Raw genomic sequence first — 14503 nt, forward strand, 5'->3', positions numbered from 1 at the left:
CCATCAGTATTATTGTCTAGGTATGTGGAAATATGAGAATGTTTCACAGAGATGATTCAGTCAGGAACACTTCCTCCTCCTTTGTTCTTTTACTATTAAAGGGTTTTAATGGAAAGTTCTGACAAACATTCGGTCTTTATTTGTGCATCCTCATGTCAGTTCAAAGCAAATGCTGTTCATTGTATTTTCATGGAACACACAAGACTTAATAACAGATAAATGAGAGCCACATACTGAGACGGTTGAGCTGGGAGGGTTGGTCCCGTAACCTGAGGATGGAAGTGAAGCCAGAGACCACCGTCTCCCTTCCGCTCTACAGAGAGAAAACAGAGCATTTCAGGACACAGAATTGTATTCCTTAATTAACAGCTTTCTTCATAAACTTTCAATTAAATAGAAAGTTAAATATGCATATAGAAGTTGGCAAAAATGCCAACAGTTTATCATGTACTACGATGCCAATTTTCAATCCAAGTGAATCTTTTTTTTTTAAATGGTGATGCAAAGCGTCATGGCAAAAAAAAAAAATAATAACAGGAAGTTTATAAAAAGAGTACACTGAGTCGCAGAAATACATGAGGTGATTGAGGTTCGGCTACGTCATTGTGTGAAAAAGAGATTGGCTACCTGTCAGCTCGAGCCAGGTGGCTGAGAAGAAATAAAGAAGGATGAAGAAGAGAGAATATAAGTGACAGACTTAGTGAGCTCTATATAGAAAAATGTATAGGAATAAATGAGTCAGCTGTACATAATGTGAACCGGACACTTGGGTAACAATGTGGTTAATGCTGATAAACATTCAGAACACTGGTCTGTCATCTATTTAATGAACAAAAAAAAAAGACAAAGAGCGTTTGTCTACCTGCGGGCGAAAGGGAAGTTGAGAGAGCACATAGCAGTGGACACATTTCGTGGGCTGTCCAGAGGGCTGCTGGCAGCTGGAAGGAGAACAAGAGGAAATTTCAACAGAGCACACAGTGTTACGTAAGCTAGAGGATATAATAGACGTCAGACGACCACAGATGTTTCACAAATCGCACACTTTAGGACATTTATCTCCTTTCGGAACAATAATGTGTGTCTAATTCACTGTCTATGGGGTTTAAAGCTGACATGTGTAATGTTTTGACATGTGAAAGTTTAAACACAGTGGTGCAATCAAAACCAACTTTGAGCAGCCTGACATGGCAACACTGGCTCCACCAATGATCAATGTTTTTTTGGACAAGGCTGTGTGTTTGTTTGTGCCAGGGAAACCAGTTTGAAAACAGTCATTATTTGTGGCAAAAGGACACACAGATATAACATACAACAAAAAAAAATTGGTAACCGATACTTATGTTATTCTGTCCGATTTGTGAATCATTCATCTGATTCATGAACATATTCCTCACGCTAATTTGTGAGCAAATGGTTCTGGTGAATCATTCAGCAGATTCGCAAACATAATACAGCGGATTTCTTAATACATTATTCTGATGATACCTGAACAAATCATTCGGTATAATCATGATTTGTCATTCTGTTATGGATTTATTTCTTGAGTTAAGGCCCGTTCACACTAAGAACGATAACTGTAAAGATAACGATATTAGCGTCCACACCAGCGTACGATATTGTCTGTGTATTCTAAGCGGACGCGCGTCTGCTGCTTTAAATTCTCGAACTCATTACAGCAGGATTGATTCTGATTGGTTGGCAATGTTTTTATCGTTCATCAGGAAAAAAAAACGTTCTGAAAGTGATTCCAACGATATCGTTTCTCTGTGCCTTATCGTTATAGTTGTGGTGTGGACTCCGCTATTCTTTAATATTGAGAACGATTTTTAGAACTATATCTTTATTGTTATCTTTACAGTTATCGTGCTTGGTGTGAACGGGCCTTTAGTGTCACTAATTAAATATTCCCATCACTGTGGGAAAGATTATCAATTTTCTCACACAAAGAGATTATAACTCATCAAAAAGCTTGGAAAAGACAAAGCAAAATTCATTTGATCTATTTTGAGACATGGTTACTGATAAACTGCTCCTGAATGGAGGAGAGCTGTGTGAAGACTTGAAGAAGAAAAAAAACATACAGGTCTGTATCTTTTCATATTTTTGGTGGCGATCAAGTAAACCCTTGAGGCAGTGTGGTAAGAGGCTAAAGGAGTGGACAGGCTTATGTAACGCCAGCTCTTAACGGTCACAGGCCAGCTCAGTGTCAGCTGTCCTACAGCGGGTGTCATGTGACAGCGAGTATTACCTGTGTGGGCGGACAGAGGTGAAAGCGGGCGGGTGGGCGACGGCGTTCCAACCCCAAGGCTCTTTCTATTACTGCTGCGACAGCTGCAACACACAAACAAGAGGAGAGGGATTATTAAAAACCTTTCAACATAATCCAGCCCAGCCTTTATGGTCGACAGCAACGTTAACAAAGAAAGTGACAAAGGATTTAATGATCAGCACGCTCCCAACAGTGTTACAATAACGCAGCTTTTTTTGATTTCAGAATAACCCTATGAGTAATTCTGCAACATCTGCAGCCATCAGAGGAGGTGTCCTTCAACACAGCTGTCACATGCATTACCCGAGAGACTGAAGTTGTGCGTGTCATTTGTCATTTTCTCATCATGCATTGCACCTTCATCTCTTGCTAGTCTGCAGATACAGATGTCTACCAATGCATGCAGAGATTTCTCTATGCCACCATCAACAGCACAAAAATAAAGCCATGCTACAGTCTTCACAGTCCTTCCACTATAATAGTACGCCACTTCTTGTTAAAAAATCGACTGCGACGCCCAAAAACAGTCTACTAGGTAAACAACACACTGTTTAGAGACACAACCATAGCATAACTGTACAGACCAGAGCGTGATTACATAAATCGAGCGAGAAATCCCCACGTCACGTGTCAAAAGTTGACACATTAGAAAGTTTTGATCGTGCATGTCTCCTCTGATATCACGCGCTACCTTTTGGATCGCTTGAGCATCGCGCCCGTGACGAAGTGAGCTCTACTGCTGCCAGGCAACGCGCTCCAGGAGCTCGGATCAGACATAATCGCAGACGGTTAGAGTGCCACTGTCCGAGCAGAAACCGAGTAACCGAACCCGAACGAGAGTCGAACCCCTCCGCGAGTCATGAGTCCGCCTCTCGGCTGGATAGACTGGAAGTGGGGACTGCGTTTGGCTCGCAGCGGTTCATCTCTGCTCTTTGTGTGGCACGCTGCTGCTTGACTGGACTCGCCGTGCAACTTAGTAAAAGTTTAGAAGTTCACATTCTGTTTTTATCATTTTCCGATATCGTCTCGACCTGACACAAAGTTAACTATTTACTTTCCAAACAGCGACTTTCATCGGATGACAGGAGAGAGTCCATGTTTACAGGTGAGATGCTGTTTTGTGGTCGTTTCTCTCGTGTTGAATGATGCCGGAGATACGCTTGGGATGTACCATCCGGCTGCGAAGAGGGGAGCTGGGTCTCAGCCGAGTGATAGCTCTGGGTCTAACTTAAAGATGTCCGGTTTTTAAGGTGTTTAATGCCTTGGAATTTGTGGACGAAACATGAACTCTGCCTCTTCTAAAATACTTTTTTTTTTTTTGCGTGTTAGGAGGATAAGATGTAAGATGTGATTGTTGAATCTTAAAGGAGGTATGATCTATTGTTAGCGTTTCTCCAGTGACGTCAAATCTTCACATGAGAGCTAGTCTAAATTTTATATATATATATATATATATATATATATATATATATATATATATATATATATATATATATATATATAATTTTTGCATGTCAAGATGGAAGATATAGTGAATCCCAAAGATGGTATGAACTAACATAAGCGATTCTCCACCAGTGAGAGTGAATGAATGAGATATATATATATATATATTATATATATATATATATTAGATATATCATATATATTATATATATATTAGATAGATTTCAAATATATTTAAAAAATTTAGTTTACTATTATTACTTTTTTTACATTTATTTGTTGGTATTATATAGAAATATAAATTATACATCTTCTAAATAATTTCTCATTTTTGCACTTTAAGTGACATGCAAAGTAAAAAGTAAGAGTTAGTCAAAGTCAGACCATCGAATATAATAATGATTTTTAGAAATATATTTATTATTTTTCATTTACATTATTTTCTGTTTGAATATATTTGTAAAAAAATATTATTATGATGACAGATAGATGGATAAATAGATAGATCTAGAAAAAATACAAATGTGTACATTTCTTTTGTGAGTAAAATTACAAAAGTGTTTGAGTTTTACATTATGAAAAATGTAAATGTGGGAAGCAGTATGGGCTTCAAGCTTGTTCCATATATATCACATAACATATTATATACTAAAATATATTTAACATGTGTATCAAATTATAACATTAAAACTCTCATATTAAATAAACTGTCTTGTTGTGGGGTATTCTAAAAAGGATATAAACCATACTAAAATCAGCTAGCCAGTCTTGCGCATCCCATGTGCTCAGGTGATTCTGCTATCCATATGAATCAAATAACATGAGCTTTACATATAGACATGAGTGATGGTCCCATTAAATGAGAAAAAAAAATCAATGAGATGTGTGTGTCATGCTGACTAACTGAAGACAGTTCGGTCTCTCTGCAGGACCGGAGCAAGGTTATGTAATGCTTTGGCATCTTACCTCCAGGGGTGAAGGGATTGTAAAGGACTGCAGGGGCTGCCAGGACTGCATGGACTCAGGATGATGGGACTCTGGCTGGGTGACAAACTGTAAAGCAAGACACGTTTACATGCATTAGCGCTCTGACTAAGTGCATGTGGACTGTATTGTTCTTGGTGTTTCTTCATGCTCTCGGCAGCACTGCAAATCAGTGTGCTTTAGGGATTTATTAAGTGGCATACTGTTGCAATGAAATGATGGCAAGAGAACATAAATGCACAAATGAATGAATGAGATATGAACAGTGGCTTTGAAAAGACCATCTTAAAGCTGCTGTAAGTTATTCTCTTAACATTATGCATTAAATGTCCAGAAGTCTCATTATTGTTCAAAAGCTTGAGGTCAGGAAGAATTCATAATGTTTTTGGAAGAACTCTCTTTATGCTCACTGAGGTTGCAGTAATACAGTAATATTGTGAAATATCATTAGTTTTCTACTTTAAAATGTTATTTATTCCTGTGATGCAAAGCTGAATTTTCAGCATCTTCACTCCAGTCTCTAGTGTCTAATATTTACTGCTCAATACACATTAATTATGAATATCAATAATGAATACAGATTAATATTATGTGTAATCCGAGATTAATTAAATTAATAATTTTTTTTTTATTAATAATAAAAAAAAAAACTGCATTTATGATATCTATAAATCTGTAATGTCCTTAGTCACTCTGTAAAGCTTTGTAAGAAGTAAAGAAATCTAAGCATGGCCCACACTTTTTTTAGCCAATCAGCAAACTTGGACTCACAAGGCATGTGGATGACTGGAGACAGTCTATTTTAGTCTGACGAAGGTTAGCAAGATGGCTAACATCACTTACAGCATCTTTAAATGACATAATTTCCACCTGATGGAAAATGTCACAGGAGTTGAGATGAAATGCATCATTTATTATAACCAGCAATGTGTGCAGCATGATTCATACGATCAAAGATCTCACAGCATACGCACGCGATTATTAGAAGGGTTCCGTCAACATGAAACCATATAATCTCACATTTCCGCCTTACTTGTCAACACCTTGTCAAATCTGGCCCTGCAGGAAGCAGGAGTTTTCCAGGAAAGTTCACTAAATTACTTTAATGTGCGACCTTCAAAGTCGTTTACTGTTTACCGCCACCATAACTTTCAGTTCCACAAAATGCATTAGTGGAATCAAGACAAGCCCATCAACTGCAGGAAACACAATTTCTCATGTTCCTTCATGCCATTCAGTCAGCAGAGCAGCCTAAAACATATTCAGGCTGACCCGACAGGTATTACATGTCAAGCTGAAAGCAGAATTAATGGAGCACATCAAAATAGCCACGAGGCATGTTGTTAGCGGAAGCCAGTTTAGACAGGTATTGATTATTGTGACCCTTGACGTGGATAATGTGCTGATTTAATACTGACCGTTCTTCACTTTGTACTAAATTATCCCCCGAACTTCGAGGAACTTTGGTTTGCATAACAAATGTGTATTTTGGTGGCCTAAAAGCTAACCAGAACATTAAGCAAGCATGACTGTACAAATAGGGCTGCCACTGTCTGGCAGTTGGTATGTTCTCACCGCAACCGATTGCAACAAGCGCTCTAGAAGTGTGAAGATGTTGTCATGGTGAAGAGAGAAAACTGGAGACGACCCAACTGTGAATACTACCCCCCTGTGCTTAACAATCTGATGTTATGCTGCTTTCAACCATTCTCTGTGCATTCAGAATAAGCAAAGCAGCATTTGATGAAGAGCTTTGTATCTTTCTTATTGATATAATGCACTGCTTTTGGAACCCAAAGCTGAAAATCCCTGTAAATCAGCAGTAATCCTCAATCAAATAGGGAGTTGCTTTTGCTGACGAAAGGCTCTGGATATGGGCTCCTCCACACTGGGATTGGAAATGTAGTGGGCTGTGGGGTCGGCTATATTCCCTCCCAGTTCAGAGTAGGAGGACGGGGTTGGAAAGCTGCAGTGATCATGTTGAAGGCAGGCAGAAGGAAGTGTCAGAAAAGCATGAAAACATTACGGATGCGATAAGGAAAGTGTCAGAACACTCAGACTCGTGTTCTCACTTAAAAGCTTGACTCATAGTAGGATCCTGAAAGTGTGATTTGAGAGTTCACTCAATAGAAAGCACATCTGCAAGTATTCAACTGTAATGTGATGCAATGTGATTATAACAATTATTCCAATAAAAGGACATTTCGCAGTAAGAGACTATAGTGAAGACAATTCGGACTAACAAGCAATGGTAATTAATGTATAGTACTGGTAAATACACTCTAAAACTATTGTTTTTGAAGAATATACAATAAAAATACGATAACAACACGTGGGCCTATGTATTAACCCCCAACGGTACACAAACACTGTTAGGGTAACACTCATGAAACTAAAATAATACAGTAAACATTAAAGGATTAGTTCACTTCCAGAATAACAATTTCTTGATAATTTTACTCACCCCCCTGCCATCTGATATGTTCATGTCTGTCTTTCTTCAGTCGCAAAGAAATTAAGGATTTTGATGTAAACATTCCAGGATTTTTCTCCATATAATGGACTTCAATGGGGACCGTCGGGTTGAAGGTTCAAGTTGAAGTTTCAGTACAGCTTTAAAGGGCTCTGCACGATCCCAGCCAAGGAATAAGGGTCTTATCTAGTTTAACCATTGGTCATTTTCTAAATAAATAAATAATGTAATTAATTAATAAAAATGTATATACTTTAACCACCAATGCACATCCACAAATTCACGCATTGTGTAATCATGTTGGAAAGGTCGCGCACGGATAGGATTTCGTCTGTGTACACCGGTTCAGAAAGGGTGGGGGGGCGGCGAAAAACTCCATCTCAGTTACTACTCCAACTTCAAAATCGTCTGACATCGCTGATTGACCTTCTTTTTGTAAAGGGTGTTTCACTTTTTTTGCATATTCGCTTTGTAAACACTGGGTCGGTGCTTCCATCTGCATGACCTATGCAATCAGACTATGCAATGCGTGAAGTCCATTTGTGGTTAAAAGTATATGAATGTTTTTTTCAGGTTTTTTAAATGGCAGGTCATTTTGCTAGATAAGACCCTTATTCCTCAGCTGGGATCGTGTAGAGCCTTTTGAAGCTGTACTGAAACTGCAATTTGGACCTTCAACCCGTTGGTCCCAATTTAAAGTCCATTATATGAAGAAAAATCCTAGAATGTTTTCATCAAAAACTGCAATTTCTCTCCGACTGAGCTGAGGAAAGAAAGAAGTGAACATCACGGATGACATGGGTGTGAGTAAATTATCAGGGAATTTATATTCTAGAAGTGAACTAATCCTTTAACTAAACAACATAAAAGGTAACAAACTAGGAAATGTGTAAGAAAAAGAAAAAAGCTTTTATGAGAACTTTTACTGTTTTTCTTTTTTCACCATAAATTACAAGGCGACACATTTTTACTTAAACTTTATTTTAACAATAGTTTACTGCAAAAGTGTTTTTGTTTAAATATAATAAGGCAATTCATACTTTTTACGTCAAAAACACTTTTTCAGTAATTTGTGCAGTAAAATTACATGTGAAGGCTCTTAAATATATTAATGTTTATTTTGCAAAGATTATACAGTTAACAGTTTTACTGTAGCATTATTTTAACATTAAAATGTCCATAATTTTCTACAGTGTAAGCTGAAACAGAAGAAGCCATATATCATATATGACATTTAAAGAAATTACATAAATTTGGGTTTTAAGGTTTAAGAACCTAACTGGTTGGGTAATGCGCATGAAACAAATACAAAACTTGTTTCACGTCACAAAATGATAAATTTACTCCATAATCAAGTATTTTAATCCTTATTGTTACAGATTTATCGCTTAACGTTGAACGGTGTGTGTGTCCCGTATACAGCATTTTCTTCCGTACACCAAACACTGTGAATGAGAACGCGCTCCCGACACTTCACTGCTTACTGTTAGCGCTTTAGTTAACACAAATACCAACCCTTAAACACACGGGAATTAAGGGAAATCAGTAAACGAAGGGAATATTTTGTACAATTTCGCCGCCGGCTCGACTCAACAAACTCACTCATCAGTTCCGGGGGGTTTCCCCCGTCGCGAGAAAATCATTCAATAACAACATTTGAGAAATGAAAAAATATGTACGCTTACTCCAAAGTGAGGGAGGGGATTTTCAGCTTGTCTCTCCTCTTCATCTCTAAGAAGCCCGTGAAGCGCGATCAGGTGAAAATAAGCAGCTTGATTCAGATCTCGCGCGAGACAACACAAAGTGCCCACTGTTTACACATCGTCGTTTAACATCTGCCAAACGACAGCGCGAGATGTCTGGTGCAGAGACTTCCTTAAAATAGACACATTCTCAAGGAACACTTTTAGTTAAAGAGATCTCTCTCAGCGAAAGTGACTCGGGTAGGCAGAGCGAGTGAGAGATGATTGAGATTGAATGGTGCGGTCACATCTCCCATGATTGCAAAGAGGAGGTGTTTCAACACTCAGGTGGAAAAAAACAAACACCCAAAGAAAAGAGAAAATAAGGGAAACAACCCGAGAGACCACTGGAAACTGTCATTTCAATATTCATGTGACATTTTACATTGATAACCTAGCATGTAATTACAATTTGCATGGCATAAGAAGCAGTTTTTGACCAATGAGCTGTTTGTGTGGCAAGCCGCGTTGACATTTATTCATTATATATTTTTTATGTTTTTGTTCTACTATACTTATTCTACTGTTGTTCTTTTCAATTAGTCTTATTCCTATAAACTATACTAGTCACTGTCCCATTATTAATGGAAATAAATTTGTAAATAATTTGTGCAATTAAAGCGGCTGTATGTAAGTTTTTAACCTTAAAATATCAGTTTAACCTTACAGCAAGGTTATGGTGGAACACCTCTTCACTGGACTAATTCTACTGCCGCTGCTACCTGAGCAGCCTCCTAGCCGCTAGAACCACACTCTGTAATAGGGGTGTGCCGTACTAGTAACGGTACCGAACGGTTCCCAGGAAAAATGGAAGTGTTCATCCTTATCCCCTTGGAGTGTGGACTTTGAAATGAGTAGGACACGTGCATGCCAATAAGTAGTCGTTAGGAATGCACTTTGCAAAAGGAGCGACATGAGTTCCTGTGCATGTTCCTGTGAAAGAGCAGCATGTGTCCATCAGCAGATACATGCAAAAATATGTAGTGATATTTGTAAAACATAGTGTAACACGGGCTACTTTACCTGGGCCGGGTTTCCCGATAACAATTGATCTTAGAGCTTAAGAACGTTTTCTACGAGTAATTTTGCAATCGTTCATTATTGTTTCACGTGCGTTTCCCAACAATGTACTTAACACAGTTGCACGTAGCTGTGCACATAGAGTCGCTATCCGTTTATTAAGTGCTGAAATGTCACGTTATAGAATGGCTCTTAATTGTAGTACACTATCGTTTATTGATGTTAACCTAATGATGCGTTCCAGACAGACAACTTGGATATAATAACTATAACACAATACAATATTATATTATATTAAAGTCTATAATATACTTTACATAATAATACATAATATACTTTATACACTTTATATATTTATATATTCTTGTGACGAGTGGGGCGGGGCCGAGAGCCGTGGGAACGGAGTGAGGCCGGTGGAGTGATTGGAAATGAACGACACCTGCGACACTCACCGGTCTTGAGTCCCACGGAGGAGATGGAAGGATACAAAAGAGGAGCGACGACAGTGAAGGACGAGAGAGGACCAGGCCTGGGTTTTATTTTATGTCTTGATTAGTGGTGGGCCGTTATCGGCGTTAACGTGCTGCGTTAACGGGAGACTCTTATCGGGCAATAAAAAAAATATCGCCGTTAATTCTCAAAGTTGGGTTGGGAGCTGGGTCTATACTAAGCAAGCTATGATGACTTTCACCTTGATATTTTATATAACCGACTGGCTGAGGCCAGCCTAAAAAGATGCTCAGGACAGTTGACGGGCCACTGCTGCGCATCGTCACGAAAGCTTATCTTTTTCACGTATTTTTAAGCCTTACCACTTGTCGATTTAAACATTAAAGCATCTAAACACAAGACGCGGAAAAGCTGAACAGAGTAGCTGGTTACTCGCGTGCTGTGTTTGATGCGCAAGAGAGTGAGTCGCATATCACGGACAGCGACACTAACCGAGCTCTCTTCTGTGAAGTTCTCCTCGATGTCCCTCCTGCAACTGAACGAACAAATACAAATCGCAGTTTCAACAAACAAAAAGATATGAAAGAGCCCAATTCAGCACCGCGGTGTTCTGGTGTTCAGGGCTCACGCAGAGAAAGGCGTCTCAAAACACTTGAACACCGAATTTGCTTATTTTTGCTCTTGTGCCGACAAATACATACAAAATATGTCAAAATATCCACCTTGGAAATTATGCTCGAAAAAACTGTCAGTTATTTCTTAAGTGAAAGTAAACAGTTGAGGGAAAAAATGGGATGTGTATTATATTGGATGCGTTCATCATCTCTTAAAGTGACCGCCCCTAATTTTAGGCTGAAAAGACCAAAGGATACTTTTGGAAAGGATACTTTCCTTGGACCGAGTGCACGGACCGTACACTAATGAACTATTACTATAGTTGGAATTGAAGATACAGTTAGAGTCATGAGCTGAAAAAAAATGAAAGACCCAAAAGCAGATGAACAGCCATATTCCAAACATTTATTAAAGCAAATGAAATAATCCCCCCCCCCCCCCCCCCCCCCAAAAAAATTATTAACGCCAATCAGTGCTGGAATGAACAATGACAAGACCAAGATCTCAAGTGACGATAAACCATCCACATGAGAGCGATGAGAGGACAACAACTCTTCATTTAACAATCCCTGAGTAACGAGTTCCACTGAGGAATCAACCATCGAACTTGAAATAGCATGATGACTGGTAATAAATACTGGTCTGGGCACAAATCACAAACCAAAGCACATCCCACAGATACTCGATTGGATTGAGATCTGGGGAATTTGGAGGCAGAGTCAACACCTCAAACTGGATGTTGTGCTCCTCAAGCCATTCCTGAACCATTTTTGGTTTGTGGCAGGGCGCATTATCCTGCTGAAAGAGGCCACAGTCACCAGGGAATACTGTTTCCAAGAAAAGAATGTTGATGGTCTGAAACAATGCTTAGGTAGGTGGTACATGTCAAAGTAACATACACATGGAAGGCAGGACCCAAGGTTTCCCAGCAGAACATTTCCCAAAGCATCACACTGTCTCCACCACTTGCCTTCTTTGTGCATCTGGTGCCATGTGTTCCCCAGTTAAGTGATGCACATGCACCCGGCCATCCACGTGATGTAAAAGAAAATGTGATTCTTCAGACCAGGCCACCTTTTTCCATTGCTCCATGGTCCAGTTCTGATGCTCACATGCCCACTGTTGGCACTTTTGGCTGTGAACAGGGGTCAGCATGGGAACCCTGACTGGTCTACGGCTATGCAGCGCCATGCACATAAACTGCAATGCACTGTGTATTCTGACACCTTTCCATCAGAACCAGCATTATCTGATTGAGCAATTTGAGCTACAGTAGCTCATCTGTTGGATGTATTGTCTTTGTAGTGCCTAAATGAACCTGGTGGCTGTCAGGTGGTGCAGTTGTTACATGGTCCAAGTCATAGCTTTCAGAACATTCGGAGCCACACGTTGTAATTATGAGTTCTGGATCATGTGAAGGCTTTGGCGTTGATTGTGTTGCCATAGAAACACATAAATCAGCTCTGTGTAAAATGTCACGTGTTGTCATCTCAGAATTATGGTAATTACAACATGGCATGAAGGGAGCATGAGTTTCTGAGTTGGGCGGGCCATAAACATGAGGAGTGAAACATAGCTGTACTGTAAAATTTCATTTCTTTTCACCACAACATCTACATTGTTTTCTCTTGCCATTACAGTCATGTATATTTACATATATAAATAACCATTTTATGCATATTGTATGTAATTGAACACAGTGAAAATTGCATTCATTTGACCGAAATTTAGGAATCGTCTGCCAGCTGAATATCTAGACAATGGTGTGAATGTTTACATTCACATTTTATTCAAAACCTGTTGGAGGTTGACTAAATATCTTATACCTTTTGGCTTTAACATAATTTCTGTTCTTTCTGACAACAAAGCACTTGAATGCAACAAACTCATGAAGTGTGCCATTTGGAACAGGGCCAAAAAAGACAAGACTTAGCCCGGGATCCTGACAGTGTGGTTCATTACTAGTAATTAAATTTATAGGCACTAGTAACATAGCAATAGGTTCTAGTTCATTTAGGAAATAAATGTTAAATTTGCTTGCCATAACTTACTTCAACAATGTGCATCAACTCTGCCATTTGTTCACAGGTGGAAACACAAACAGCACCAGAAACCCTCAAAATAATCCACTTGGAAACCGTCCCTACAGTGCCGGGGCATGTTATTTCAATATCTATGAGACATTTTATCTCAGTGCCTTGGCATGTTATTAATGATTACACTTTTCATGGTCAATGCAGCCTTTGACCAATCAGCTGATTGCATTTTCTGGTTGCAAAAGCAGACATGCAGACGTGCATTTTGCACACACCAGAAGTAGTAGTACTGTATTGCTTCCTGATTACAAATACTTACATCAATGCAATGAACTAACTCAACACTTAAAATGGTCTGTAGATGAAATAATCTGACAAATATGTAATAGAAGTAAGAGTTTTCAGAATGTTCTGACTGAATAATATACACCTGGCTTTGATATTTCCATCAACATAAACATTTTGGGCTTTCCTTTCTGTTCTCTTTGTCTTTGTGTTGAGGACTTGAACACTGCAAAATAAGAGAGAGCTGAGGTCTCTCAGTTACCATGGTGATGAGGACCTACCTTCTCTTCTCCATCTCTTTTTTGCAGATTATAAATCGGTGGTAAACAGAAGTGAACTCAGCGAATACAGAATGCCAAACTGTGTCACAACCACTTCTGTTTTTTTATTTTTTTTTATTAAAAATAAAATATATTGGTGGTGCAATACAGCAACAATAAGATCTGATTAATTGCAGCATGACCACAGATTTTTATGCATGCCTATGCATATTTATGCATTCATAAACATGTTTTTAATAATAATAGAATTTTGACGAATCTTTTGCTGAAATGAGAAAGTTTTGGGCTCTCAGCACAAATATGAAATGCCAGTAAAAATACATATTGGTTGCACTAAAATCTTTTTATCTGCACTGTTTGTTCACTTCACTGGTTTGCACTATCTGCCATGTCCCTTGCGCTGCTTTATTTAACTTTATTTTTATTTTTATTTTATGCCTTTTTTACATGCCCTTATTGTATAGTTGTGTCTTATATTTTATATTTGATCTAGATTTTTAAGCTCTACTGTTAGTGTTATCTGTATGCACTGGGGGTCTGAGAGTGATTCTCTGTATGTATGTACTGTACATGTGGAAGAATTGAAAATAAAGCAGACTTGACTTGACTTGATGCAGATCACAAGACAGATGCCAGTAAGAATCCTCAGCGTTGATCAAGCAAGTCCACATCTAGAGTGGGAATCATCTGGGAAGAAAACTTTGTAATGGATATACCGACCGAACTCAGGCCTTCTATGTCCATTGTTTTCAGACTGATTTATGCCCTGCACCTGGACCTGCACCTATAAGTGTTTGAAAAGCACTTTATATTTTATTCAGCAGGTAATGCTCAACCTCAGAAAAGGTGAGTTAGCACCTACAATTCAGTACTGCCAATGTTTTGTAATAAAAAAAATAATA

The 14503-nt window shown here is 38.7% G+C and overlaps 1 protein-coding gene across 6 annotated transcripts in view; it reads right to left on the reverse strand.

Annotated features, from left to right (window-relative positions):
• The window catches only part of mast3b (microtubule associated serine/threonine kinase 3b), a 31298-nt gene extending 22118 nt beyond the window's left edge, over window positions 1-9180 (reverse strand). For 2 of the 6 annotated variants that reach the window (XM_059529179.1, XM_059529178.1), the window contains exons 1-6: window positions 8858-9180; window positions 4682-4768; window positions 2249-2331; window positions 863-938; window positions 628-648; window positions 235-313 (exon numbers count right to left, since the gene is read on the reverse strand). In XM_059529179.1, coding sequence (XP_059385162.1) covers window positions 235-313; window positions 628-648; window positions 863-938; window positions 2249-2331; window positions 4682-4768; window positions 8858-8901 — 390 coding nt within the window. In that variant the 5' untranslated portion in view covers window positions 8902-9180. Of the gene's footprint in view, window positions 1-234; window positions 314-627; window positions 649-862; window positions 939-2248; window positions 2332-2960; window positions 3211-4681; window positions 4769-8857 lie in introns of those variants that run through there. The other 4 variants (XM_059529182.1, XM_059529181.1, XM_059529183.1 and 1 more) reach the window with 3 other exon arrangements.
• Between the last annotated feature and the right edge of the window lie 5323 nt (window positions 9181-14503).

The sequence above is a fragment of the Carassius carassius genome, chromosome 38 (genome assembly GCF_963082965.1).
Source record: "Carassius carassius chromosome 38, fCarCar2.1, whole genome shotgun sequence".
Lineage (NCBI taxonomy): Eukaryota > Metazoa > Chordata > Actinopteri > Cypriniformes > Cyprinidae > Carassius > Carassius carassius.